The following is a 25641-nucleotide window of genomic DNA, read 5'->3' as shown; positions in this document are numbered from 1 at the left end:
GGAGGTGCTGGGAAGTGCTGGGGGGGAGGGGATTGCTTGTTGGCTGGGCAGCCAAGCGTCTGGGAGCCTCTGGGGGCTGATGTGGGGCCAAGAGAGGCTTGCGGAGRAAGGAGTAGGTCTTGCAGCGGCAGGTACGGGCTGCCCTTTCGCTGCAGGGCTGTGCCAGGTCGGAGGTGGTTGTGTGTGCCGTGGCTCCTGTGGCCCCAGCAGCTTGATGCTCTTTGGAGCCTGGGCCCCTGCRGTGAGGCAGCTCCTCTTGGGTCCGAGAACAGTGTGTCAGTCCTTCSTGGAGTCTGTGTTTGCAATGCCGTGTTTGGCTCGGAAGGATTTTCAAAAAGCTGCATGAGTCCTTTCACCAGTTCTGCAGGTTGGGGATTGATTCTTGCTGCTGAGTTAATATCAATTATTGAGATGCACAAAAGCATGTAAGGGAAGGAGTGTGTACCTAAAGGTGCTTTTGCTCTGACGAAGGGGATGTTGTGTTTATGTTTGCGATATYTTGCTTTGCGGTTGTTTATTTCTTTGTAGGAGCGTTGGTAGCTTCACATAGCTGTAGGTAGATGTTCCCTAGAGTCGCTTCCTTTTCATGAGGACGGGGATAATTCTGGGTTTGCCGAAGTTCAAATGCCAAGTCAGCGATGGATCCTGCAGTTCTTGCCCTGAAGTACATGGCCTCTAGTTATTTTCTTTCCCAACTGAAAGATAACTGGAGGGATCTAAAGGGTATATTGCTTCTGTTTAAATGCAGATATGTCGGGGAGCACAGACGGCAGCTGCAGCCGCTCCAGCTTCGCAGGCAGCATCGCGTATCAAGAAATTTGCCATCTACAGATGGGATCCTGATAAGCCTGGGGACAAGCCCCGCATGCAGACATACGAAGTGGATTTGAATAAGTGAGTCTATCTGTTTAGGGAGAAGGTTCTTTGGCTTAGCTGGCAGGTGGATTCATCAGGACTGTTTGTACACACTGGTAGTTATATGACAAATGGTAAGGGAGAGTGGTTAAGAAGCATTTGAGCAAACAGATGAAGGAGCCAATACTTTTATTGGGCTTCAGTGACTGTTAAAGCCCTGTTAGAGTGGCCATGAAGTGGTGCCTCAGTCATGTTACAGAGCAGCTTGTCTGCAGTGTTGGTGAGACCAAATGTTGCTTCCAGGCGAAGCAAATCTTGCTGTAACTGCGTGGGTTTTTTTTTCCCATCACCTACTTCATAGAATCGGTAAGGTTGGAAGGGACTTCTGGAGCTCATCTAGTCCAACCTCCCTGCTCAAGCTGGGTCACCTAGAGCATGTTAACTTCATGTAACTTCATTTTATGACTTCTTTGAGGCTTTACCTATGTTCCTGACTCATGTTGAAGACTCAAGGATGTTCATGGTTTTAATATGCTCTCTTTATATGATGAATTTGGAGGTATGTTTCAAAAGAGAACCGCAGTTTAAGTGTAGCTCGCGGTCCCAGATCTGGGAGATAAGATAGAGGCTTTATAAACTCTTCTCATAGTTTGCTTAATAATAAATCATTTCCATAGTTTGCAGGCAACTGCTTGCACRCTTTGGTGTAGCCAAAGCCAGGAACGCTCTTGCTTTTCCACGGTTCTGCAGAAGGCTGYAGTCTTCTGTGCAGCATAGAAACCTTTGCCTGAGCACAGGTGCCTGATTTCTTTGAGCTCCAGTTACTGCTGTGCTCTTGCCAGAGAAACTCACCTCAGGCCCATTCTGAGATCTTCAGATGCAGAGCATACGCCTCTGCCCTTGAGGAGCGTGTGATAGAGAGCTCAAGCTTTGCTGCTCTGTGACGTGCGCTGGTTAATCATTTCTAGGCGTTGCCTTGTCTGCCGTGTTTAAGATTATATAAGTTGTCTAAGATTGGTTTTGTGTGTGTTCCTGCCTCTCCGACTAATGAGGATAGGCAGACTTGTCAAAACCTGACTGAAAAGGAGAGAAGTGGTAGCAAGGCACTTGCTGAGAGTTTTCAGTTCTGCTGTCTGAACCCTCTACAGCTGAGCCAGATCTTGAGGGCATCAGCAAAAGAAATTGCTTYTCTCCCACCCTGACCCTGGGCTGAGCTGGTGTGCTGAGGCTAATGTGTCACACTGCTGATCAAACTATCTGTGTTATTGCCTGCGGTTAGCAAAAGAATATATATATATATTTGATTGGAATAGGGATGAAATTCCTTACAGATTCTTCTTTGTGAGGTGCCAGAGAGACAGCATTGGCGCAGAGGGGAATTATAAAGGTTCACCAACTTTGTTTCCTGTTATAGATGTGGGCCTATGGTGCTTGATGCTCTGATCAAGATAAAAAATGAGATTGACTCCACTCTGACCTTCCGCAGATCGTGTAGAGAAGGTAAGGATTTTTTTTTCAATCTGCTAAACCGCAAATTGTTCTTGAAGGGCATTTGTTGCTCAGTAAAAGCTAAAGGTGGTGGTGTGCATGTAGCTAGTAGAAAGCTTGGGGATAGACCTCAATGTTCTGCTGCTCTTCTCTTCCAGATGTTGTGTGTGAAATACCTCAACGAATCAAGTAGTGAAGTCGGAAGTCAAATTCATGAAACACTGAGCTATAACTGATGTACTTAARGAGCTCTGGTTGCTCCTGTTTCCATCCTAATGTTGTTTGTCTTGGCCACCCGCAAGTGAGAGGCTCTGTAGGGAAATCTAGCAAAAGAAGTTTTAACAGCAAAATTCTGAGGGAGGGAAAGGTAGTGAATGGGGATGAATTGTATGGGCTGCTTCGTATGGTGCTGCTGCTGAAATACGTATGGATGCAGTGGGAAGAGTGTGGCTTCTGGGAATAGCTTCAGGAATCTTTTCTGGCCCTTCAGTCAAGAAAAGTGGTTGATGAGGAAAAGAAAAGGCAGTCAGGTGGTCTTACAYGGCAGACCCTACTGACCCATCTCGGCTGGGTACAAATCAACCTGTTTGTTGAACTGCATCAAGACTTTCCAGTCCAGGAGGTGTTTCTCTCCCCCATAACAAGTCATAGTTCGGAAGAATGTTAGTGTGCTGACCTTAAAATAATTGTGAAAATGCAATAAGGGAGGATGCTTTTATGGAATGAGTTTTTGCTCTAATGTGGTGCATTTTTTTTTAGTACTAGAAATTTAGGTGCAATTGTCTGATGCATAAAAATATCTTTTCCTAGAACTAAATGAAAAACAATCTTTAAAGCGCAGCTGTTTCCTGGAGAATCTGCATAGCGTGTGAAAGCACTTTATAAGTGTGGTTTTTTTTTTTTCCTGTGTGTGATATTTAGATAACAAACATTGTTCCTGAGCAGAAAAAAATAATTGCCTTGAATATTTTTCTCTGAGAAACAGAAGTCAATTATTCAAGCTGAGCTGGCCCAATCTTGTCTTTTTCTGCCACGTAGGAAAAAAATCCGATCATGTGTTCCTATTGCTTATTTGTGGGCTCAGCTCTGCAAACTTCAGTTGTCCCTTTTCTCCCTCTAGTTGACTGGAAAATGTTTGGAACAGTTTCTCAGGTGGGAGGAATAACCTTGTGGAGGTGTTGCTGGTTTCTTTATTTGACAGTGAGGGGAAGAGATGCCTAGGCGACACACTGGGCACTGAGGAGGACTAGCTCACCGCTGTGAGGCGCAACAGCGTTTCTGTCTGCCTTGTAACAACCAGTATTTATTAAATCCTCTAAAATTAGAGTTATATCCTTTCAACATTTGTTTTCTTTCTAGTATAATGCCTCTCATACGTGTTGGTCTGAATTGGATACCTGAGCTCTTCGCTTGAGTATTATGTGTGACAATTCTGTGATGTTTTTTCCTGTAAAAGCTAGGGTGTTACCTTGCACTTTCCACTGCTGTATCTGATCCCTGTATTACTGGGAGGTCATCAGCAGTGTCATTTAATCTGTTTGTCATGCCGTATGTGTGCTGCTTCTTGTTCTGTGAATCTCTATCCTCTCGTGTTTGGAGACTAATGAATTCAGTTTATGGCAGAACTGTCTCCYGCTGCAGAAGGCACGGGAAGAGGTTTCTGTCTTAGGAACTTCATTTTATGTTCCCACCTTTTAGGGACGCTTTTGACTGCAATTGTAGAGCTGCTGGGGGTTGCATGGTCTGGTTCCCATGCTGTAATCTCAGTGCAAGCTGTCTCAGAGCYGTGCAGCTTTGCGTTTCAAACGTGGGAACAAAGCTGAATGCACCACAAACGTCCTTGATGAGACTTTTCCACCACGACCTGTGCCGTCCCCCCTGCCACTTTAAGCAGCACCTTAGCTGACATACGATGTGAAAGCARTGAGCTGTCTGAACCACTTATCTTCCACTGCAGAAGCAAGTTTGACATTGACAATGCATTTAGACCTCAAAGAAAGAACATGGAAATCGCTTTATTTGAAAAGTGACGCATTTAGCCCAGTGGCAACTTTAGGCATTTTMCCTGTCACATACAGAGGTTCTTGAAGATGGCAAAAATGGAAGACAGCCTAGGGGCTAGTTTGGGGCAAAGAGGATCTATTGCTGAGTAAAATAAAAGGGTATACATCCAATGTTTTGCTCTTTCTTGTGTCCCCCCAACAGGCATCTGTGGTTCTTGTGCTATGAACATTGCTGGAGGAAACACGCTGGCGTGCACCAAAAAAATTGACACCGATCTCAGCAAGATCACTAAAATCTACCCTCTCCCCCATATGTATGTGGTGAAGGATCTTGTTCCAGTGAGTATCTATCAGTGTCAGTTTGTGACCAAGGGTTGCACCATTCCATGTAACAGGGGGTTTGGGTTGAATCGGGAGGGAATGATGTGAGGAATGGTGACAAAATCAATATTCCGCAATTGGCATCTGATTCTTATCGATGTTTTGTGGAATGGGTGGGTCTGAGCTGCGCAGCCGCGGTTAAATCTATTTGCATTTGGAGGAATGTGGCAGGTTGATGTACAAGGTAACATTTACTGTTCGAATGATAGCGGATGATGGATCAACATGATGCATGTGACCTTTTTGCCTTTTGAATCTTAGGACCTGAGCAACTTCTATGCACAGTATAAATCCATTGAGCCTTACCTGAAGAAGAAGGATGAGTCGAAACAGGGCAAGGCACAGTACCTGCAGTCCATAGAAGACCGTCAGAAACTGGTTTTTGCTTCTTTTCTACCATTGAAATCCCTTCCAGATAAGACCTGGGTTAAATGTTACCATGCAGTAGCTGTGCTGTCTCATCTAATGACAGAGCTGTCTGGTGTAAAACCTGACGTGGGTGRAATCTGCTCCCTGAAATGTGGCATTGTGGCATGTCTGCATTGCTAGGGGTAACGTTTGCTAATGAAATGCAGATTGCAGCCGTGGTGGGGACTCTGACCTCATTTCTACTGTGTGCCCTACGAAGCTGCATTTGTCTGTAAAAACACTGTGAAGTGTGAACACCGCATTTTATACCGGGATAAGGTTGTCAAGCTCAGCACTATGCTTATCTTGTCTAGCAGAAACATGGTTAGCTACATTGTTCGGTCCCTACTTGCTGGGTTTTACAGCCCGAAAAGTAATGGCAAAAGTTAAATTCTTTTGGAGGTAAAGACACAAGCAAGATGCTTTAGTCTTGCTGTTGGTGTAGGTCTTTGGATGTCTGTCTCGAGCACTGTGTTATTTTGAGGGGAGTAAGCTTTGGGGGGATTTGGTGGTGTTGGATCAAAGCTCTTCAGCAAAGCATCTGCACCATTTGAACAGCTGGGAGATGGGCAGGTTTTAAAAAGTTTATATTGCTGGTAAGTTCTCGTCTGGATTTCCTTTGCTCCCACAGTAAGCATCATTAAATCAAAAATTTCTTTTGCCTCTGACCTGTCTCGGTGGAGCCTTTGGTCACATCACGATTCAGAGCTAGGCCTGGGCTCTGCCGCAGTCGCTGCTGTGGCGCTGTCACTGACTTGGCTCAAAGTGGGCAGGCAGACTAGTTTTCAGTAAAAGATATTAGAGGGCTGCACGTGAACTGCAAAGAGGAAGGTTGGTTAAAGGAGTGGTTTTTTTTTGTTTTGTTTTGTTTTTTTTTTGTTTTTTGAAAACGTGGTAAGTTCGCAGTCTGATTCTTTGCAGTGGTCTCAAAGTTTTCCATTATAGTATTTGCTGTACATCAGTTAACCTCCGATGAATAGACTTGTCATGTGCCTGAGAAGTCAACAGCACCATGCGACTAGTGCGGTGATGTCTTAACAGCCCCAGGATTTTACAGTTGGAAAGAATTTCTGTCCAAGTTTTGCCCTTGGACAGAAGACCGTTCTCCCATGCCTCCTCTTACATGTTATCTGATGGCATGGGTAGCCTCTACAAGGACTCCCTTCAGATGATGTTTTGTAAAGCAGCATCATTGAAATCTTTTTTTTTAATTAAGCAAAAATAAGTGAGCCTAAAATTAACTGAGTGCTATGCATGAATCTTTCTGATTATATTTTTTTCTGAGGTTTCTCTTGCTTTCAGAACAGCCTGCATACATGTGAAACAGTGTTGGGTTTAAGTCAGTTGAAATACTCCCACCTTTTTCTTCAAATTCTCAATAATTTGATGTGTTACAATTAGAAATAAGACAAGTTTAGAGCRAGAAGGTAATTCCAGGTTAACGGTCCTTTTGTAAGTCTTCCAAAGTATATCAAAGCAGCCACCCTTGTGCAGTGGAGTTTGTACAAGCTTGGAGGGGTTCTGGCATGTATTTCAGTGAGACTGTTGCCCTGACAAGCAACCCTCAGGAATATAGCTTAAGTCAGACTGGACTGTATTTAACTTGAGGGTTGGTCAGGAAAGCAGACTTGAGAGACCTCTGCTTTTTGGAGTTTAACTGTCTTTTGCCCAGTTTAACCCTYGTGTAGGCCTACGTTTCGGTTCTTCAATGGCCTGTGTCGAAKGCCTTTGTCCCCATGAAGGGAGCACGATGGCTAAAGGCTCGTACCATTGCCACTCTGTGAGTGCTTGGGCATCCCTTCACAACACGTGATAATCTGCAACGTCTTTGCTTTTTCCCTAGGCTTTTTGGCAGACTTTGGTCTGTCTGCTCTTCTGTAAYGCTGCCTTGCGTTGTTAATCGGTTACATGCAGGTTCCTTTCCTTGCAAGCATTTTGGGACAAGCTGGAAGCGAGCGAGGCAGGAAAATGGAGCAGTTCTCACATTTTTTTTCTTCAGGGTCTGCTTTTCTCTGTTGTTCTGAAGCACCTAGTTAGTGTATGGGATAAGAATGGAGGACATGTGTTTCAAAAGACCACTTAGAAGAATTGCTTTCTGCAAACACCAGAAACGGTTCTTTAGCATAAGATTTTTTCAGAGCTGTTCTGTTSTGACAGTAGAGGTGAAGGTGGTGAGTGAAGCATGTGCCTTGTGTAAATCGCTTTTTAAAAGCTTTCCTGCGGCTTGTGGCATGGCTTGACTGTGGTCTCCCGCCTGTGTGCAGGACGGACTCTACGAGTGCATTCTGTGTGCCTGCTGCAGCACCAGCTGTCCCAGTTACTGGTGGAATGGGGACAAGTACCTGGGCCCTGCAGTACTCATGCAGGTAAGGATGGGTCCCCTTTGTCACGTGGGACCCGCACAAGCAGCGCGTGTATCTTCAAGCACACGTGGGGCAGGGCGATCCTAATCCCGATCCTGGGCACAAAGTCCTAAATTAGGCATTGCTTTTTGTATATCATTTTGATTGCAACACCTTGGAGGAGAATGTGGTGTGTCAAGTGACGCTGACTTTCAGGCCTACCGCTGGATGATTGACACCAGAGATGACTACACGGAGGAACGCCTGGCACAGCTTCAGGACCCGTTTTCTCTCTACCGTTGTCATACTATCATGAACTGCACAAGGACTTGCCCTAAGGTATGAACCCTTTTTTTGTATTTCTTGGGGTTACTGGCACGTTTGCAAGCATCCTGTTTGAAAGCCCTCTCAAAATAGGGATGCTGGCAGAAATGATATGGGGAAGTCAGTCCTGCGTGAAGCCGATCAATGATCTTTGCACCACAAAGCAATTCTACCTCAAACCTCAGCACTAACAACAATCTGTGATGTATTGTGCAACTTGGGTAATGCAGAAGGCTGTAGCAAGCTTTCAGCCCTCTTGAAGTGTATGTTGTATGCTAAGGGCCTGCCAAAAGAGCCAGTCCCAGATGGTTGGTTTTCTGGTATTTCTAGTGAGACCTGTGCGAGTTTTCCAAAATCCGAGCTGCCTCTTCCTCGTCTCGCAGTGACTTGTTCCTCTTGTGGGGCAGATAATCCTGCTGCGTTTTCCTGCCAGCTGTTCTAGTTTCTCGGCAGACTTTGGTTGCACCAGGTGATGGAGTAAAATTCTTCTTGAGCTATGAAAATAATACGAAAGCAAAAGTTTGGTTTGGCAGATCACAGATGTGAGAAGAATGAGATGCTCGAGACTGGGGAACGCGGGTGTTTGTGAGAAGCATTGCACGCTCGTTTTCTGTGTTTAGAAAGTGGTTCACTGACTAAAGATAACTCCCTCCTTGTGTAGGGAGCCAGCTCATGATCTGAGCCATAGCTCAGCTAAAGGTGAAGATTCAATGTGAAGATGGTAGCTACATATTGTATGCGTGAATGCACGTAATACGGTGAAATAGCACACCAAGGCTTGGTTTCTCGAGCAGGAGACGTGCTGGATAATAACACGTTTCCAGGCGCGTGCTCTAAATCCTGGCTGTTGTCTCGATCAGCTTTGGAAGGCTGCCAGGGGAGCTGGGCGACAGGGCGATTTCCTGTTCGCGCTCTGTCCTGCGGCGCTGCCGCGGTAATCACGGCGACGCTGTCGCGGGGCGCTTGTTTTTTTATTATTATTTTTCTTTCCCCCCCCCTCTCATTTCGAGATTAGGCATGCTTGGTTTGGGAGCAGCGCTGCGAGATTGAGCAAGGACTTTTGCCAYGTGATTGACATCTGTGTAATATAAAAACCTTCTTCGGAAAGCTAGGTGGTTTGTGTGCGGGGAGCGTTTTTACACTGTGACTTAGTGTGCTTGGACACTTCCCTAGTGCCCTCTATGAGACAGCTTTTTTTTTCCCCCCCTAGTCTGAAATACAAAACAAGCTCTTGCGACACTGCAGCGAAGCTTCTCTGGAGGCAGGAAATTGCCTCATAAGTCATCTCCAAATACACCTAAAAGTAGCGTGTTCAATTCTGCTTGAACTGTGTTAGAGTTCCTATCACTCAACCGCTGGTTCTTTTCTTTGATCCTCGGGTTGCYGATTAAAACCGGTCCTGTGTAGTTGAATGGGTATTTGTCTTAAAACAGCGGGGAGCGCTTCTGGTTCGGCCCCCAAGCAGAGGCAGTAAGATCTGCAGCAGAGCCCTTTCCGTAGGGGTATTGCCCCGGACAAGGAGTTCAAGCGTTTGCGTGCTGTCGCTGCAAGTCTTGATGCCCGCTGGCTCGGTGCGACTCAAATCCAGTCTGGCTCGCTCTTTCCKTGTGAATTGAGGCCGGAGGAAGGTGAATCTGCATGTGCAGGCCTTGCTCGAGGAGTCTCTGCAGACCACAATGCCCGTCCGGCCTCTGGAGCAGACCGTTGCGTATAGCTGTAGCCTAGTGTAGACACTAGGCTGGACTCCAACTTCTAAAACTGAGTGCTGAGCGCTTGCTTTGTTTTTAATGAGGGCTGGCAGACCTGAGAGCTTGCTGTGTTTGCTGTGAGAGGCAAGGGGGAGGGCACTCTGACATGCTGATTTCCAGCATGGAAACTAACTGGAACTCTCTGGCTTTTAGGGTTTGAACCCTGGCAAAGCAATTGCTGAAATCAAGAAAATGATGGCGACGTACAAAGAGAAGGCAGCCGCTGCGTAATGCTGTTTCCCCGAATGGAAGAGCAACGCACAAATGTGCTTTACCTGGAAGGAATTCGCATCTGATTTGGGAAAAGATTCCAACAGGGAGTTCGTTTGTCTGTTTCCATAGGTTTGCACGTACAATAAATACTGTAAAGAACAAATTGGAGTTGCTACTTCATTAACAGTATTGAATTAATGTCTCTCCCTGACTCTTGGGGGATGAAGTAAATTTGCAGCTAGAATCCCAAACGTCCCTGGCTTGTAGTTTTGGGTGTGCTCAAACCCAGGGTTGCCTCTGAGGCTCTGCAGTCTCTTCTGACTTGGGCGCTTGTTAGGGAGCAAAAGGAGGCCCTGGGAGTACAGGCGTGTGGCAAGACACTGGTGGGAGCAGCAGCCACCACTGGTAAGGTCCTCCCATCCCTGCTGGGGATCCCTGCTGTGTAGGGAGCGTACAGAACGTACAGCTGGGGGTGCTGGCTGTGCTGTCCCCCCCCACCACCTCTCCCAGGTTTGCCCGACTTCTGRCAGCGGTTTTGCGGCAGGGGAGGGTGCCGAAGAGCCAGGCTTTCCCCAGGGAGCTGCTCCCTCCTTGGAAAGGAGGTTAGGGTTGGTGCCTTCAAAMTCCCCCTTGTCCGAGCTCTCTGTGCAGGAGCAGCGGTGGAGTGTGTGTGTGTGTGTGTGGGGGGGGGTCGTGCAGCGGGGAGCAGGGCGGGGGCTCCCTTCTCACCCTGGGGTGACTGTGCAGGGAAGGGCCTTGCAAAGCCCCTTTTGGGGCAGCGCCCGGTGCATTTCCTGGGAGGGGGGGTTGCAAGGCCCCTTTTGGGGGCAGCGCCCGGTGCATTTCCCCGCCCGGCCGCAGCGGGGGGGGGGGAAGGACTACGAGTCCCGGCAGCCCCCGCGCGCCTCCTTGCGCTGCGCGCGTGCGCGCGGCCCTGAGTGCGCGCGGAGCGCCGGCGCCGCCACGCGTGTCCGCGGCCGCGCGTGTCCAGCCGCCATGAGCTCAGGTCAGGGGGACCCCGAGGGCGGGGAGGAGGAGGACGGTGGTGGTGGGGGGGCGCTAGGTGCACTGGGGCTGCCGCGGGGAGCGCGTCCCCGGCGTCGCACTGGGCGCGTCCCCGGCGTCGCACTGTGCACGTCCCGGCGTTGCACTGTGCATTTCCCCGGCGTTGCAGTGTGCATTTCCCCAGCGTTGCACTGTGCACGTCCCCGGCGTTGCACAGTGCATTTCCCCGGCGTTGCACTGGGCGCAACGCCGGCATTGCACTGTGCACATCCCCGGCGTTGCACTGTGCACGCCCCGGCGTTGCAGTGTGCATTTCCCCAGCGTTGCACTGTGCATGTCCCGGCGTTGCAGTGTGCATTTCCCCRGCGTTGCACTGTGCACGTCCCGGCGTTGCAGTGTGCATTTCCCCGGCGTTGCACTGTGCACGTCCCAGTGTTGCACTGTGCATTTCCCTAGTGTTGCACTGTGCATTTCCGCAGCGTTGCACTGTGCACGGCCTGGCGTTGCAGTGTGCATTTCCCGGCGTTGCACTGTGCATTTCTGCAGCGTTGCAGTGTGCATTTCCCCGGCGTTGCACTGTGTACGTCCCAGTGTTGCACTGTGCATTTCCCTAGTGTTGCACTGTGCATTTCCGCAGCATTGCACTGTGCACGGCCTGGCATTGCACATGCACGGCCTGGCGTTGCACTGTGCATTTCTGCAGCGTTGCACTGTGCACACCCCGGCATTGCACTGTGCACGTCCTGGCGTTGCACTCTGCATTTCTGCAGTGTTGCACTGTCTACGGCCTCCGTGGCTTGGCCTGTGCACGCCCTGGGTTTGCACTCTGCATTTCCGTCGTGCACAGTCTCCGGGGCTTTTCCTGTGCATTGCCGCTGGGGTTTGCATTGTGCACGCCCTGGACTTGCACCCCTCTTTCTCCTAACTGTGCTTGTTAGATGGATTTTGCAGAAAAGGGGGAATGCACACGCGGTGGGGAGCGGTGCTTTGCTTCAGGAAACACCCTCTGAGGCCRCCATCCCCTCGATTCCTACTTTGGCCTTTTTTTTTTCTTTTTGCAAAGTTAAAGTAGGTCGCGGGGGCCGATTCGGCGCGTGGTGCTGCACAAAAGCGAGCTGGCGGCTCCGGGAATCCGCCGCCGCGCTCGGAGCGAAATGTCCCTTTTGCTCTTGCTGCTTGGGGACGCCGCGAAGGCTGGGGGCGAGTTTTAAGGGTACGAAGACCCCGCCGATTTTCCAGCCCGATGGATCCGCCACGATCGTAGCCGATTTTCCGGCGGCAGGGAGACGCAGGAGGAAAAGGCCATAGCTGGCTCCGGCTGCGAGCTTCCACCTCGTTTCTCCCGGCCTCGGGGGCTCTGCCGTCCGCGCTCCCGCGGCTGCTGATTCCCCGCCAGCGCCGGAGCAGCTCGCCTGGAAATAGGCGTTTGGTCGCGGCGAGCTGCAGGCAGGGAATCGCTTTTCCAGGGATTAGCCTGTGCCCATTCGGTCTGCGTTGGCTCCAYGCATGGAGCGGGAGGACGGATGAGCCCTCATCTGGCCCGGCGCCGCTTTTGCGGCTTGCGGAGGGGTTTCGAACCCGTCGAGGTTTCCAGCTCCGCTCTCGCGCGAGACACGCGGGAGAGACGTCTGGGCGTCCGGAGCGCAGTTTTCTCCTGCTTTCCCCCGTCTGAGATGGTGCTGGATGGGACGGGCTGTGCCCTGGGACCTCGGCCGCGCAAACCCRGCTCGGTGGCTGTGTGAGGAGCGGTCTCTTCCTTCCTTGCTTCCTTCCTTGCGTCCTTCCTTCCTTGCCTCCTTGCTTCCTTGCTTACCTCCTTCCCTCCTTGCTTCCTTCCTTGCTTCCCTCCTTGCTTGCTTCCTTCCTTCCTTGCTTCCTTCCTTGCGTCCTTCCTTGCCTCCTTCCTTCCTTCCTTGCTTACCTCCTTGCTTCCTTGCTTACCTCCTTCCCTCCTTGCTTCCCTCCTTGCTTCCCTCCTTGCTTGCTTCCTTCCTTCCTTGCTTCCTTCCTTGCCTCCTTGCTTCCATGCCTGCTTCCTTGCTTGCTTCCTGGCTTCCCCGCTTGCTTCCTTCCTCCTTGCTTCCCTCCTTGCTTCGTTGCTTCCCTCCTTCTTTCCTTGCCTCCTTGCCTGCTTCCTTGCTTGCTTCCTTGATCTCCTTGTTTCCTTGCCTGCTTCCTTGCTTCCCTCCTTCCTTGCTTTCCTTCCTTGCTTCCCTCCTTGCTTCCTTCCTTGCTTCCCTCCTTGCTTCCCTCCTTCCTTCCTTGCTTGCTTCCCTCCTTGCTTCCTTGCTTGCTTCCCTCCTTCCTCGCTTCCCTCCTTGCTTCCTCCCTGGCTTCCTTGCCCGGGGCTCAGCACCCGCGCGATATCCCGGCCGCGAAACGCCGCTTCGGGGCCGGATGCCCGGGCGCTCGTGTTTGCAGACGAGGTGCGGCCGCCGCGCCGCAAACCGGTAGCGCAGCTTCGCCGCGCTCTGCCCTCCCCTCGCCCGGCGCCGGATGCTTCCCGGCCGCGGCGCCCYGGAGCAGCGTAAGCCGAGTCAGGTGAGATCGGGATCGCCGTGCGCTGGGAAGCAGCCGGGAGGTGAGAAAAAACGGGGCGAGGGGCCGGGCGGGATTCGGATCGAAGGGGCGAGAGGAGACGGAGCCGCTTGAGGCCGTTGCCGCCGCGTCCTCCAAGAAAATCGCTTTTTCTGGGAAAGGTTAAAGCTGTCGAGTTAATTTATTTGTTACTAAATAGCCGGGAATTCCAGCTTGGGGGCTGCTTGCGTTTTGGGGCGCGCGGCGGCTCGGAGCTGGATCCGGCGTTCCCAAAGCTCCCGCCGGCTCCTGCCGGTCGCCGAGGCTGGGTGACGCCTGTCGCTGAACGGTTTTGGTCGCCCGCAGATCGACTTCCAGCGTCGGAAGAGACTCGCGGGGCTGCCGGGAATGGCTGGAATCCGGTCGGAGCGGCTTTTCCGGCAGGAGAGGGGCGGCTCCGTGCCCGGAGAGCGTTAACTCCGGTGGGGAGCGCGGCCGCGCCGGCGGCGGGGGGTGAGGGTGGAAAACGAGCTGCYGGGATCCGGCCGCGGCTTTTAATCCGGAGCGGATCCGGAGGGAGAAGTAGGCGTCCCGATTGCTTTACGGTCCTACGGAAAGACCCGCGGAAGCTGCAGGCAGGCGAGCGCGATGCCGGCGAGCCGCTGGCCGGAGGCGCCCAGCTGCATCCCGCTTCGATCGCAAGGTAGAAAGCGGGCAGGGAAAAATAAAAAATAAAATAAAATAATAAAATAGAAATAAAAATAAAAAATAGAAAATAAAATTAAATAATCAAATTAAAATTAAAATTTAAATATAAATTAAAATTTTAATTTAAAAAAAAGGATTTTTGTGGCCGTCGCCAAGCAGCCAGGCCAGGAAGCGGCGAGGAGCGAAAGCGGCTCCGTGACGATGATGATGACGGTGGCGGCTTCGCCTCCGCCTCGGCTAAATCTTGCTTTTTTCTCTCTCTCTCTCTTTTTTCCCCTCTCTCTCCTCCTTGGCTCCGCAGATTGCAGCAGGCTGCTGGGCAGCCGGCCGCCGGGCTACGGGACGCTGCGGCCGGGCTCCGACCCAGCCCGCATGGTACGCGGGGAGGCCTCCGAGCGGGGCGCGCCCACCRTATTTCCCTTGATTTCGATCAAAACGGGCCGAGCGAACCTCAAGCCCGAGCCGGGGACGGATATTGCGGCGGCGGGAAGCAGCCGGCTCCGGCTCCGGCATCGCCCCGACGCGGCGGCGTTTCCTTGCAGGAGGAGGTCGCCGGCTACCGGAGCAGGACGTGGCGACTGGCGTTGTGCCGCGGGGCCTCGGCGCTGACCGCCGGCCTCCTGCTCCTCCTCTTCCGCTGGAAGCCGAGCCTGGAGGTGCGGGCCAAGTGCGAGCCGTGCGCGCTCGGCCGCGCCGACTGGGTCCTCATCACGGTGAGTCCGCGCAGAGCCCGTTTCGAGCCGCCTCGGCCGAACGCTCCCCCGAGGGACCTCGGGCTCCTCTCCCTCCGTCCCGCGGCTGCTGACGACGGTGATTTGCCCGACGAAGTAACCGTTGGGTTGAGACCCCGGCGGCGAGTTATTCCCGGCTCGAAATCCGGGAAGCAAATTGCGCTTCGCCCTTCCCGTAGCAGCCGTCCCGGCTTTGCTTTTCCGTATTTTTGTGTGCCTGCAGCCGGGCAGCCCTCGCTCGAAGGAGGGAGGCGCGTGGCCGGAGACGCCGGGAGGTGGCCGAGGCGGCGGCGGCGGCGGCTTCCCGCGCTCGGGAGGCCGCGGCGACCCGTGCGTGTCTTGCAGGACCGCTTCGGACGGCGCTTCGCCGCGCGCGTGCGCACGGAGCCGCTGGGCGCCGGCGGGTGAGCTCCGGCCTCGCGGGTTTGGGTCGCCTCGACAGAGGCGGCGGGGAGGGAGCCGCGTTTGCGACGGCGCTGGCGGGTTCGCAGCGATGAAGCGCTTGGGTTTTCCACCCCGAACAGCCTGGAGAATCGCCCGGGAGCCCGGCAGGAGGACCGGAAAACCAGCATCGCCATCGGCGTGTCGGATGAGGAGGAGAGCCGGGACACCGTCCGGCTTCACGAGAAGGAAGAGGTAACGCTGGGCGACCCCCGCAACCCCCTCGATTCCCTCGCGCGGCGCGGCCGTTGAGCGCCTCCTCCCCGTCTCGTTCTGCCCAGGAGAACCTCCTGCGGTACTACGTCTTCGAGGGCTTGCGCTACGTCTGGATCGAGAGGCAGCAGGCCTACTGCAAAGTCAGGTACTTCCAGGGGCCCCGTGTCTGTCTGCCGCCGTCCTTGAGGCGCCGGGGAGCTGGGCTGCAGGCCGAGGAACGAGGTGTCCTCCCTTCCCCACGGGGGTTTTCTCACCAACGCTCTCTGTTCCACCTTCTCCGTACGTTGCCTTGGGCTCCCGGCTCATTTTAACTCTCTTTTTTCTTCTCGTTTCCTTGCCCCTCTGGTTTTCCAGCGTCTTGGATGAAGGTTGGACCTGTGCAGATCTCCATCTCTCCCAGGCYGGGCTTGACCAGCAAGACCGTGACACCAGGTAGGGATGTAGCAGGGGGGCCTGCTGCAGAGGGCATTACGTTCCTTAAATCTTCACCGTGCTTAAAAATAAATGAAAAAAAATGGTAGATGGTACTGAAGTGTCCTGGACTGCTCCTGCCTGGCTCTTCTGTCCAGCTGGGGCTCCTGTGGAGGTCTGGCAGCATGGTGGCCCTCGGGTTGGAAGCACGGCTTTTCTCTGCCACATGTTTGCTTCCCCTTTGCTTTTCTCTCCCCTCCGCAGAAGGAAAATCTACGGACCGAACCTCATCGAGGTGCCAGTGAAGTCCTACCCGCGGCTCTTGGTGGAGGAGGTGCGYGCCTGCGGGGCTCGGAAGTGCAGGTTGTCCACCGGGTCTCGTCTCCCTGTGAGGGTGTTAGGTTTGGGGGCTGTTCTTCACTGGCAAGGGAGAAGAGGACTTCAGGAGAGGAGATCGGAGGAGGCAGAGCATGGAGAGGACCCRTCCTGCCTCTTAGCTCAGGCAGCTTTGGTTGCTTCCAGAGATGACTGAGCATCTGCAGGAGGCCTGGCCGTGGGCAGGCTGGAGGAAGCAGCTAGTCCATCCCCAAYGCCGAAGGAGGGCCAGCTTCTCCGCATAAGCTGTTATTCCCTTTGGAGCCTGGAGGTCTCGCGCCGGCCTGGAGGAACCTTCCTCCCCCAAACCACCTCTCTTTGCTTGTTGCCCCGCAGGTGCTCAATCCCTTCTACATCTTCCAAGCGTTCAGCATCGTGCTGTGGGTCTGCGACGCCTACTACTACTACGCCGCCTGCATCTTCCTCATTTCTACTATTTCCCTGGGACTGTCGCTCTATGAGACAAGGAAGGTTGGTGGTGGGCCCTGCGGCGGGGCAGAAACCAGGGGAAACGGAGGGGAAGGCTTAGCAGACCCCAACCCACCTTGGGGAGAGCCCTTGGAGCGGGGGGGATGCAGGAACCACCATGGGGTGGTCCTGGGCGYGAAGCCCTGCTAGGTGCGCCCAAACCCGCTCCGGGCTTCGAGGCGGCTTTCCGCCGTCCCCGGTGCGCTCGAGGGTTGACCGCGGCGGTGGGGTTTTGCCGCGCTGGCTGCTGACTGCTCGCTTCCCCGCAGCAAAGCRCCACGCTGCAAAACCTGGCGAAGATGTCGGTCGGCGTCCGAGTCCGCCGGCGCGGCGGAGGTGAGCGCGCTGCCTGCGGGCGGTCGGTTGGTCGGTTTGCTGCCCCRTCGCGCGCTGAAGAGCCCGAAGGGCGGAGGACTCCGTGCTTTTGGCCCGTAGACTAGACTAAATCGCTCAGGAAGGTGCTGGGGTCTGAGCGCGCCGGGCGTCTTGCAGAGGAGGCGGTGGTGAGCTCCGCGGACCTGGTGCCCGGCGATTGCATCAGCCTCCCCTCCGACGGGCTGCTGGTCCCCTGCGACGCCGCGCTGCTGACGGGCGAGTGCATGGTCAACGAGAGCATGTTGACGGGTGAGAGAGCCGGAAGGAGGAAAGATCCGCCGGCGGCGTCTCGACGGACCCTAAGGCAGCCCCTTCGCGTCCTTGCGTTGGCCCGCGCCGAGGCCACCGGACCGGCCGGTTGGATCGCGGTGCCCCGGGGGTTATAAACCTTCCTACGCGACGTGGGTTTCTCCCGCAGGGGAGAGCGTGCCGGTGATGAAAACGCCTCTCCCGGCGGGCACCGCCGTCTACTCGCCCGAGGAGCACAGGCGGCACACGTTGTTCTGCGGCACGCACGTCGTCCGAGCCAAGGCGTACGTGGGCCAAGAGGTGCTGGCCGTGGTGACCCGCACAGGTAGCGACGCGGAGCCGGGCTTGGAGGAAAAAGCCTGCCGCCGGCCATGTCGTTTGGCGAGCTGCCCGCCCCACGCCTGCGAACCCGCCGCTCCTCTCCCGCAGGGTTTTGCACGGCCAAGGGGGACCTCATCAGCTCCATCCTCTACCCCAAGCCCGTGAGCTTCAAGTTCTACAAGGACGCTGTGAAGTTCGTGCTGTTCCTCGCYGTGCTGGGTGCGCCCGAGCGCGGAGGAGTTGCCGGGAGCAGCCAGATTCCTCTAAAATAGTTGAATCTCCCCACTTCTCCTTGTAACGGAGCTTGTTTTTCCTCCTGCACAGCTTTTATTGGCACACTGTACAGCATCTTGATCTTGATTAAGCACCAGGTACAGTTGCTGGTGCCGACGGCGGTAGAGAGGGGTGGGAGATGTCCGATTGCCCACCCGGCTTACGCTGCCCCGTCTCTCCTCGCTGTTCCATGGGGCAGGTTCCTGTGGGGCARATCGTCATCCGTGCCCTCGACCTGGTCACCGTGATCGTGCCCCCGGCTCTGCCGGCTGCCATGACGGTGGGCACCATCTACGCCCAGAACAGGTTGAAGAAACGGGGYGTCTTCTGCATCAGCCCTCCCCGAATCAACCTGTGCGGGAAGATCCGCCTGGTTTGCTTCGACAAGGTGGGGCTCGGGCAGCGCCGGTACGCGAGGCCGCCGCYTCGGAGGCCGGCCTCCACTCGCCGCCCTCTCCTCTCGCCGCAGACAGGGACCCTCACCGAGGAGGGCCTGGACGTCTGGGGCGTTGTCCCGCTGGAAAACGACTGTTTCTTGCCCATTGTGCACGAACCCCGCTGCCTGCCCGACGGCCCCCTGCTCTACTCGCTGGCCGCCTGCCACAGCGTCTCGCTGCTGCGGACGCAGCCCATCGGAGACCCCGTGGACCTCAAGATGGTGGAGTCCACCGGTTGGGTGAGGAGGGAGGCGACGACGGTGGGTGACATTCGGCCCAGCGGGAGGTGGCACCCCTGCTCCGCCGTCTCGTGGTGACCCCCGGGAGAGGAGAGGGGGGTGAATGAAAACGCGAAGCGGGCTGCGGTGGAGTTGGGGGCTTGCAGAGGGCGCCTTGGGCCTTCTCAGCAGCTGCCTCGGTTGCAGCGCCTGGAGATGCCGGAGGAGGACGCCGCCGAGCCGCCCGTCTTCCAGCAGTTTGGGACGAAGGTCTTGGCCGTGATGCAACCTCCGCCCGTGGAAGAGCAGCCGCGAGATGCGGTACGTTGKTGGTGGTGGCGCGGGCTGGCTGAGCCGTGGTGAGGAGGGCACGCGGGGTCCTGCGCCCTCGCGCCGTTCCCCRTCTCCGGTCGCGTCCCCCAGGGATGCTCTCGCTGGCTGTCCCTCCTGGAGGCAGGTACTCCGGCCGGCCCCTGATACCCACCGGCTCCCTTTCCTCCCCAGAGGCACCAGGTGCCTGTGGGCATCCTCCGGCGGTTCCCCTTCTCCTCCTCCTTGCAGCGGATGAGCATCCTGGCGAAGCTGCCCGGCAAGTCCTCTACGGAAGTGTACGTCAAAGGAGCACCGGAGATGGTGGCCAGCCTTTGCAGGAAGGAAACTGGTAGGTGCTGGGGAGGGCGACTGCGTGCCATGCGTCGCTGCCCTCGGATCCGGCTGCTCGGGGCTACGGGGCTTTGGCGCGTGTTGGCTCCATCGGGCCACGTAGGGGAGGAAAACAGGAGCCAGGACACGGGGAGAGAGGGTAGGGGAGTCCGTATTGGCAGCTGGGAGGTGGGAAACCAGAGGCACGACTTCCGCCGCTGGGTCTTCGCGGGCGCGTTGGACTGACGGAGCGCCAACGGGGCGGCCCGGCGGCCCGTGTTCGTCGGGGAGCCGTTTCGACCTCGGTTCTCCCTTGCGGCCGGCAGTGCCCATGGATTTCTCCCGGATGCTGCACCACTACACGACGGATGGCTTCCGCGTCTTGGGTCTCGCCTGCAAAGCTCTGAGCACCGTGACGACCTTTGAGGAGGCCCTGCAGCTGACGAGGTTGGCACGGRCCGTTTCCTCTCCGTTTGGACCTTGTTTGCTCCTTTCCTTCCCTACCTGCTTTGTGAGAGCTTCAACGAAGCAAGAATTAATTTGGGCTGATCTTGCTGGCCCGGAGGAGGTCCGGTTTAGGGCGCCGACGGATGAGCTGTTTTCCCGACAGGGACTCCGTAGAGAGCGACCTGACCTTCCTCGGGTTCCTCGTCATGAAAAACGTGCTCAAGCCGGAGACTGCGCCGGCCATTCGCCTGCTGAGGAACGCCAACATCCGCCCCGTCATGGTGACAGGTACCGTCGGGGCCGGGGGAAGGGTAAAGAAACCGGTAAAGCTGCTGAGACTGCTCAGGACAGCAAAGACTCCTGCACCCTATTTTCTGTGCATCCTGTGTCCGTTCTGGCCTGGACGTGCGGCGAGGCAAGCGGTGGCCGCCAGGGCTGGGGCAGAAATAAGCTCTTCTCCTCCCAAATCTGCTGCCGGCGGGAAGCAAATTGTCCCTCCGCGCGGTTGCAAGGCGATGCGAGAGGTCCGGGCCGCTCGTGGTGGCCCGCGGACATGGAGAACCGGCGCGGGACCCCGCCGGGCCGGCGTAGCAAACGCCGCTGCCTCGGGGCACCCAGCGCCGCTGCCTCTTTCTGCCAGGGGATAACATGCTGACGGCCGTGAACGTCGCCAAGAGCTGCCGCATGGTGGAGCCCAAAGAGCGGGTGATCTTCGTCAACGCCTCCCCGCCCGGCCCCGGCAAACCCGCCGCTCTGAAGTTCCTCCTGGCCGAGCACTCGCGGGGCGAAGAGGTCCTCCAGCAGCAGCCCTGCCACTTCGCGCTGAACGGCAAGTCCTTCGCTGTGGTTTGCGAGCACTTCGCCGAGCTGCTGCCGAAGGTGAGCCCGTCCCCGTCGTACGGGCGGGTTCCCAACGGGAAAACAGGCCGGTTGGCCTCGGGCTTCGCCGCCRCCGGGCGCCTTCCTGAGCCCTGGTGCCACCGCAGAGTCCTCCCCTCCTTGCAGATCCTCATCCGAGCGACCGTTTTCGCTCGCATGTCGCCTGACCAGAAGACTCAGCTTGTTTGCAGCCTGCAAGAGCTCAAGTAAGCATCCGGACCCTGCGACGTGGGGCACGGAGGAGGGCAAGGGCGCAGAGCTGTCCCTGGAGAGCTCTCTTGCCGGGACTTAACCCCCGTCGCGGTGTTGCCAGTCGTTCCCTTTCCGCCGCAGCTACTGCGTGGGGATGTGCGGCGACGGCGCCAACGACTGCGGGGCCCTCAAAGCGGCCGACGTGGGCATCTCGCTCTCAGAGGCAGAGGCCTCCGTGGCGTCGCCTTTCACCTCCCGCGTCGCCAACATCGAGTGCGTGCCCGCCGTCATCCGGTGAGCTGCTGGGACCCCGCTCGTCCTCCTCCCTTTCCRGCTGCTCGCCAGCGACCGGGGACTTGCTCTGCCTGGTGCTGCGGCAGAGCCAAGTGAGATGTCCCCGAGTGTCCCTGTGGTCAAGCCATGGTTTTGAGGAGTTTGGGGGCWTCGTTGGGGACGGGGGACAAAATTCTGGGGGAGTTTCTCAGCGGCCTTAGGGCCTCCGTCCTCTCTCGGGGACGTGTTTCCTTGCAGGAAGGGGCTTTGTGTCCCCGAGCTGGTAGGTAAGTCTCTCCTTTTCCTTCTCCAGGGAGGGCAGATGCTCGCTGGTCACCTCCTTCGGGGTGTTCAAGTACATGGCCCTCTACAGCTTGGTGCAGTTCGTGTCCGTGCTGCTGCTGTACACGGTGAGTGCGTCTGCGTCGGGGAGGAGACAGGTCGGTGGGGAGAATCGCTCCGGCGGAGCTGGGCAACGTCAGTCCTCGCCCCGACAAGGGAGGCACGTCGCTACAGGTCACTTTTTTGATGGAGCAGCTGTGAAACAGCCCAACTGAGGTGGAGGGGAGAGTGGAGCCAGCAGAGAAATGATCCTGCTTGGAAACCTTTGACTCACGTTGTAGGAGTTTGAGAGACGTAGCTGAGCTATGCAAGATCAGAGGTGCCTTGGGGTGTTTCCAAGCCACGCTGTTCCTTGTTGCGGCTGGGTTTGGACCTGTGATCTTCCCTAGCCCCTTGCGGGTCCTYGTGGCTGAATGAGGGTGGTTTTTCCCTCCCAGATCAACACCAACCTGAGCGACTTCCAGTTCCTCTTCTTYGACCTGATCATCACGACCACCGTGGCGGTGCTGATGGGTCGGACGGGACCTGCCAAGGAGCTGGGAGTGGAGCGTCCCCAAGGGGCGCTSATAAGCGTCCTTGTGCTGGGCAGCCTGCTCCTCCAGACGGCTCTGCTCATCACCGTGCAAGTCCTCAGCTACTTCGTCACCATCTCGCAGAGCTGGTAAGAGACCTGGCTGCCCAGGTTTGGGGATGGGAACAGCGTGGAGGAGTGAAACAAATCTGGTGTCCTGGTGTTTGTCCTTGACTCTGGCCAACGCCGGCTGGCTTCAAGGAGGTGCTGAACCACCTTGCAGTGAACATCTGTCACCCGCTTATGGAGGAAGGGGGTTGCTTGGCATTCAGGCCCTCTCCTTACCTGCTGCTCTGTCCTCAGCTGTCCATGCCGGTGCGATTCCCTGCCCTTTTCTGCCCCCGGCCCAGGTACGTCCCGCTGAACAGCACGGTGACGGCTCCGCAGAAYCTGCCCAACTACGAGAACACCGTCCTGTTCTGCATCACGGGCTTCCAGTACCTCATCCTGGCCGTCGCCATGTCCAAGGGGTATCCCTTTCGGGAGCCGCTCTACACCAACGGTGAGGCCRGGGCTGGCTGCGGAGGCCGTGCCTGCCCTTCCCGGCGTGGGCGAGGGGAGCCGTGGAGCCTTCCTGCTCAACCATCCTCCCTGTCGTCCTCAGTGCCGTTCTTGCTAGTCCTCATCGGCCTCTTCGGCCTCATGGCGTGGTTGACCCTGTACCCGCTGGGCTTCCCCAAAAGCCTCCTGCAGCTGCAGGGCATCGATGACTTGAATTTCAAGCTGCTGCTGGTGGGCATCGCCGCGCTCAACTTCTTCGCAGCCTTCGTGCTGGAGGTGAGGCCGGGCGGGTTTACGCAAATCGGCCCTTGCCTCCTCAAAAAAAAAAAAAAAATCCTCCTCCTCCTCCTCCTCCTCCTTGCCGCAGACTGCCCTGGACCACGGCTTGCTCTGCTGCTTCCGCAAGCTGCGCCGCAAGAAGGCGTCCAAGAAGCTTTTCAAGAGGCTGGAGAAGGAGCTGAGCCAGCAGCAGGAGCCGGCGTGGCCGCCCCTGGACGAACCGCTCTTCGCTACGCCCAAGATGTCCATCGCCGTGAGATAGCCACGGGCAGCCGGGTGCTTCTGCCCGCCGGCGCTCGCCCGTAAATCCGGCGCGGCGTCAAGGTTGGCCGCTGGCACCCGCGTCCTGCTCCGAGCGGGCGCCTACGGACCAGCTCGTCTTTTCCCGGAGGATCCCGAGCAGGACGGAGCTCCGGCCGGGGCAGGCGCTCGCCCMCGGCCGCCGCGGCTGTTGCCAAACCCGCCGGTCCCGAGCGATGCATCTCGAACCCGAACCCGACCGCTCGCCGTCCCGGCTCGAGGCCGCCGGCCGGGAGCTTCGGAGCGCTGGAAAAACCCTAAATCTCTTTATTTTTTAGCGCCGCGAGCGTGGTGGGACGGCGCGGCGCCTTTTCGGTTTGCCCGCGCCGCTGTCGCGAACGTATCTAATAAATTAACGCTATTTTCTCGACCGTTTTCTGGTGCTGCCCGCGGCGCTCTGCTCCGGGCAGGACGGCACTGACTGTCCTGGGAAGCCGCTGAGGAGCGGGAGAGCAAAGCCGCCAGCCGGGCTGGGTTTTTTGAGCATGTTTTAACCCGGCTGTGGCATCCAACCTTTCGCCCCATGTTTTTATTTTGTTTTATTTTGATTTATTTTATTTTTATTTTATTTTTTATTTTATTTTATTTTTTATTTTTTATTTTATTTTGTTTTTTATTTTATTTTGGTTTGGTTTTTATTTTTTATTTTATTTATTTTATTTATTTTTTTTAATTATTATTTTACTTTATTTTTTTCTGCCGCAAAACCGGTAGATGGGGACGTACCGTTTGGAAAGGGGAACGGCCCAGGTTTTGGCCGGCGGGAGGAGGCGCCGGGTTTGGCAGTGGGGCAGCGGCTTTGGCCGTCTCCGAGCCCCGCGTTGGCTCCGAAGGTCGGCGTTTGCGTGGGCTCAGGAAGCCGAAAGCCCCTCGAAAGCGCTAGCGGTGCCTCTCCGCCCTCCTGGAGGTAGGGATTAGATGAGGAAATGAGGCACAAGCAGAGGTAAGAGGTTTCCTGAAATCCCAGCCAGGGCTGGAGTTATTAAATCAGCTTTCCTGAGCCAAAAAAAAAAAAAAAAAACTCGGAAAATTTTGCCTTGGCAGTTCTGAAAGCGCAGGGGAGGCTAAAAGTGCTTCGCAGCCGCAACAAACCCCCCCACCGAAAATAAACCCCGCTTCGTCCCCGGCGAGGGCATCGCCCCGACGCCGAGGCTCCGCCGCGGGGGGTGAACCCGCCAGCGGCGCCCGCCCCAGGGTGCCAAGCCTAAAATTTAACTTTTTTTTTTTTTAATATTTATTTTTTGTCAGGCAGATGTTACCCGCTGATTTAATTCCACCCCCCAACACACACACACACACATGCACACACACACATCCCGAGGGAAAAATCCCGCCCGGAGCAGAGCCCGCACGCTGGGCGCCGCACGAAGCCCCCCGGGTCCGGCTCGCCCCTCGCTTTGGCCACCGCCGGGTTTCAATGCAAACTCGGGGTGGGGGGAGCGGAAAAAAAACCCCGGCGTTTGCTCAGACCGTTGCATCGACATGGGCTTATTATTAATAATAATAATAATTTATTAATAATTTTTAGGCTCCAGGCTTTTTTTTTTTTTTTTTTTTTTTTTTGGAGGAGAAGGAGGAGGAGGAGGAAGGGGAAGGATCAGGTGTAGCATTAGGACCCAGCGGAGCCCCCATGCTGGAGGTAGGAGCTTCTTGCTCATTTGGGAGCTTTTGGGAGCAGACGGAGGAGCCCACGGCGTGGGGAAAGGACGAGACCAGCGCCTAGCACCCACAGCGGGTAAGGACCCCGTCGGCCGCCCGAGCGGAGACCCCGCCGCGGGCCCCCGCAGCCCGCCGCGGTGCTCGGGGTCGGCAGGGCTGGAAACTTCCCGGCTGCGCCGACGGGGTCTGAAAACTCCATCTTTTGGGATTGCAGCTCCATCTTTTGGGATTGCAACTCCATCTTTTGGGATTGCAGCTCCCAGCTTTTGGGACTGCAGCTCCCAGTTTGGGGGACTGCAACTCAGTCTTTTGGGATTGCAGCTCCATCTTTTGGGATTGCAGCTCCCAGCTTTGGGGATTGCAACTCCGTCTTTTGGGATTGCAAGTCCCAGCTTTTGGGATTGCAACTCCCAGTTCTGGGGATTGCAACTCCATCTTTTGGGATTGCAGCTCCCGGCTTTGGGATTGCAGCTCCCATCTTTGGGATTGCAGCTCCCGGCTTTGGGGATTGCAACTCCATCTTTTGGGATTGCAGCTTCCAGGTTTTGGGAATGCAGCTCCCAGGTTTTGGGATTGCACGGCCCATGAGCCGCCGCTGTGAGCCCCTCTTTCCCGCCGGGCAGATCTCCTGCCCCCCCCCCAACCCCTGGTGCTGGAGTTTCTTTGGAAACTTAAAAACTGCCTCGGCCGGCGCCGGGGGTCGGGAGCGGATGGAAAGCCGAGGTCTCGAAAGCTGCTTTTCGACCATTTAGGGGGAAAAAAAAGGGTGGGGGGGAATTTCTATCAATTTGGGGGGGGGGCTGAAAAGGAAGAGCCGCTTGCAAGGGGCACCCACCTTCTTCAACTTTCCAGCCTGACAGCTGCTAGAGTAGATATTCCACCGCTAAAATAACGCTTAAAAACACCCTAACGTCCGACGCGGAAGCGGCAATATTTTTTAAAAAAAACTCCCCCCCCCCCGGAACCAGACTGTGCAAAAAGTGAGAATTTTAACATTTCTGGCAGAGTTTTTTTTTTTGGGGGGGGTCGTTTGGTTTGTTTTTTTGTCC

The 25641-nt window shown here is 55.7% G+C and overlaps 3 protein-coding genes across 5 annotated transcripts in view; all 3 read left to right on the top strand.

Annotated features, from left to right (window-relative positions):
• The window catches only part of SDHB (succinate dehydrogenase complex iron sulfur subunit B), a 10393-nt gene extending 468 nt beyond the window's left edge, over window positions 1–9925 (top strand). Inside the window, exons 2-8 of the mRNA XM_085320160.1 lie at window positions 749–894; window positions 2270–2355; window positions 4549–4685; window positions 4989–5105; window positions 7400–7501; window positions 7694–7816; window positions 9703–9925. Of these exons, the coding sequence (XP_085176286.1) occupies window positions 749–894; window positions 2270–2355; window positions 4549–4685; window positions 4989–5105; window positions 7400–7501; window positions 7694–7816; window positions 9703–9780 (789 nt within the window). The 3' untranslated portion in view covers window positions 9781–9925. The remainder of the gene's footprint in view (window positions 1–748; window positions 895–2269; window positions 2356–4548; window positions 4686–4988; window positions 5106–7399; window positions 7502–7693; window positions 7817–9702) is intronic.
• An 822-nt stretch (window positions 9926–10747) lies between these two features.
• On the top strand, window positions 10748–23303 carry ATP13A2 (ATPase cation transporting 13A2). 3 transcript variants are annotated; one of them, XM_085320168.1, is made up of 28 exons: window positions 10748–10768; window positions 14294–14367; window positions 14535–14705; window positions 15069–15127; window positions 15248–15359; window positions 15446–15525; window positions 15735–15812; window positions 16056–16125; window positions 16503–16637; window positions 16904–16970; window positions 17127–17258; window positions 17428–17583; window positions 17688–17798; window positions 17904–17950; window positions 18052–18240; window positions 18322–18528; window positions 18715–18828; window positions 19012–19168; window positions 19476–19596; window positions 19760–19884; window positions 20237–20475; window positions 20602–20681; window positions 20809–20961; window positions 21254–21350; window positions 21720–21943; window positions 22204–22355; window positions 22458–22630; window positions 22722–23303. In XM_085320168.1, exons 1-28 carry the CDS (start codon window positions 10759–10761, stop codon window positions 22893–22895), a joined length of 3507 nt encoding a protein of 1168 aa, XP_085176294.1. In that variant the 5' UTR covers window positions 10748–10758; the 3' UTR covers window positions 22896–23303. The 3 variants fall into 3 exon arrangements, with proteins under 3 accessions (XP_085176294.1, XP_085176292.1, XP_085176291.1); XM_085320166.1 differs by lacking the exon at window positions 10748–10768 and adding an exon at window positions 12845–13987; XM_085320165.1 differs by lacking the exon at window positions 10748–10768 and adding an exon at window positions 13357–13987 and having other exon boundaries at window positions 14127–14367.
• Window positions 23304–24604: 1301 nt separating this feature from the next.
• Window positions 24605–25641, top strand: part of MFAP2 (microfibril associated protein 2) — an 8364-nt gene continuing 7327 nt past the window's right edge. The window contains exon 1 of the mRNA XM_085320163.1: window positions 24605–24668. The gene's annotated coding sequence lies outside the window, so the exon portion shown is untranslated. The remainder of the gene's footprint in view (window positions 24669–25641) is intronic.

This window comes from Rhea americana, unplaced genomic scaffold, assembly GCF_003343005.1.
Source record: "Rhea americana isolate MKP2758 unplaced genomic scaffold, rheAme1 scaffold_614, whole genome shotgun sequence".
Lineage (NCBI taxonomy): Eukaryota > Metazoa > Chordata > Aves > Rheiformes > Rheidae > Rhea > Rhea americana.
Note: the sequence above shows the minus strand (reverse complement) of the source record. Positions and strands in the feature narration are given on the sequence as shown.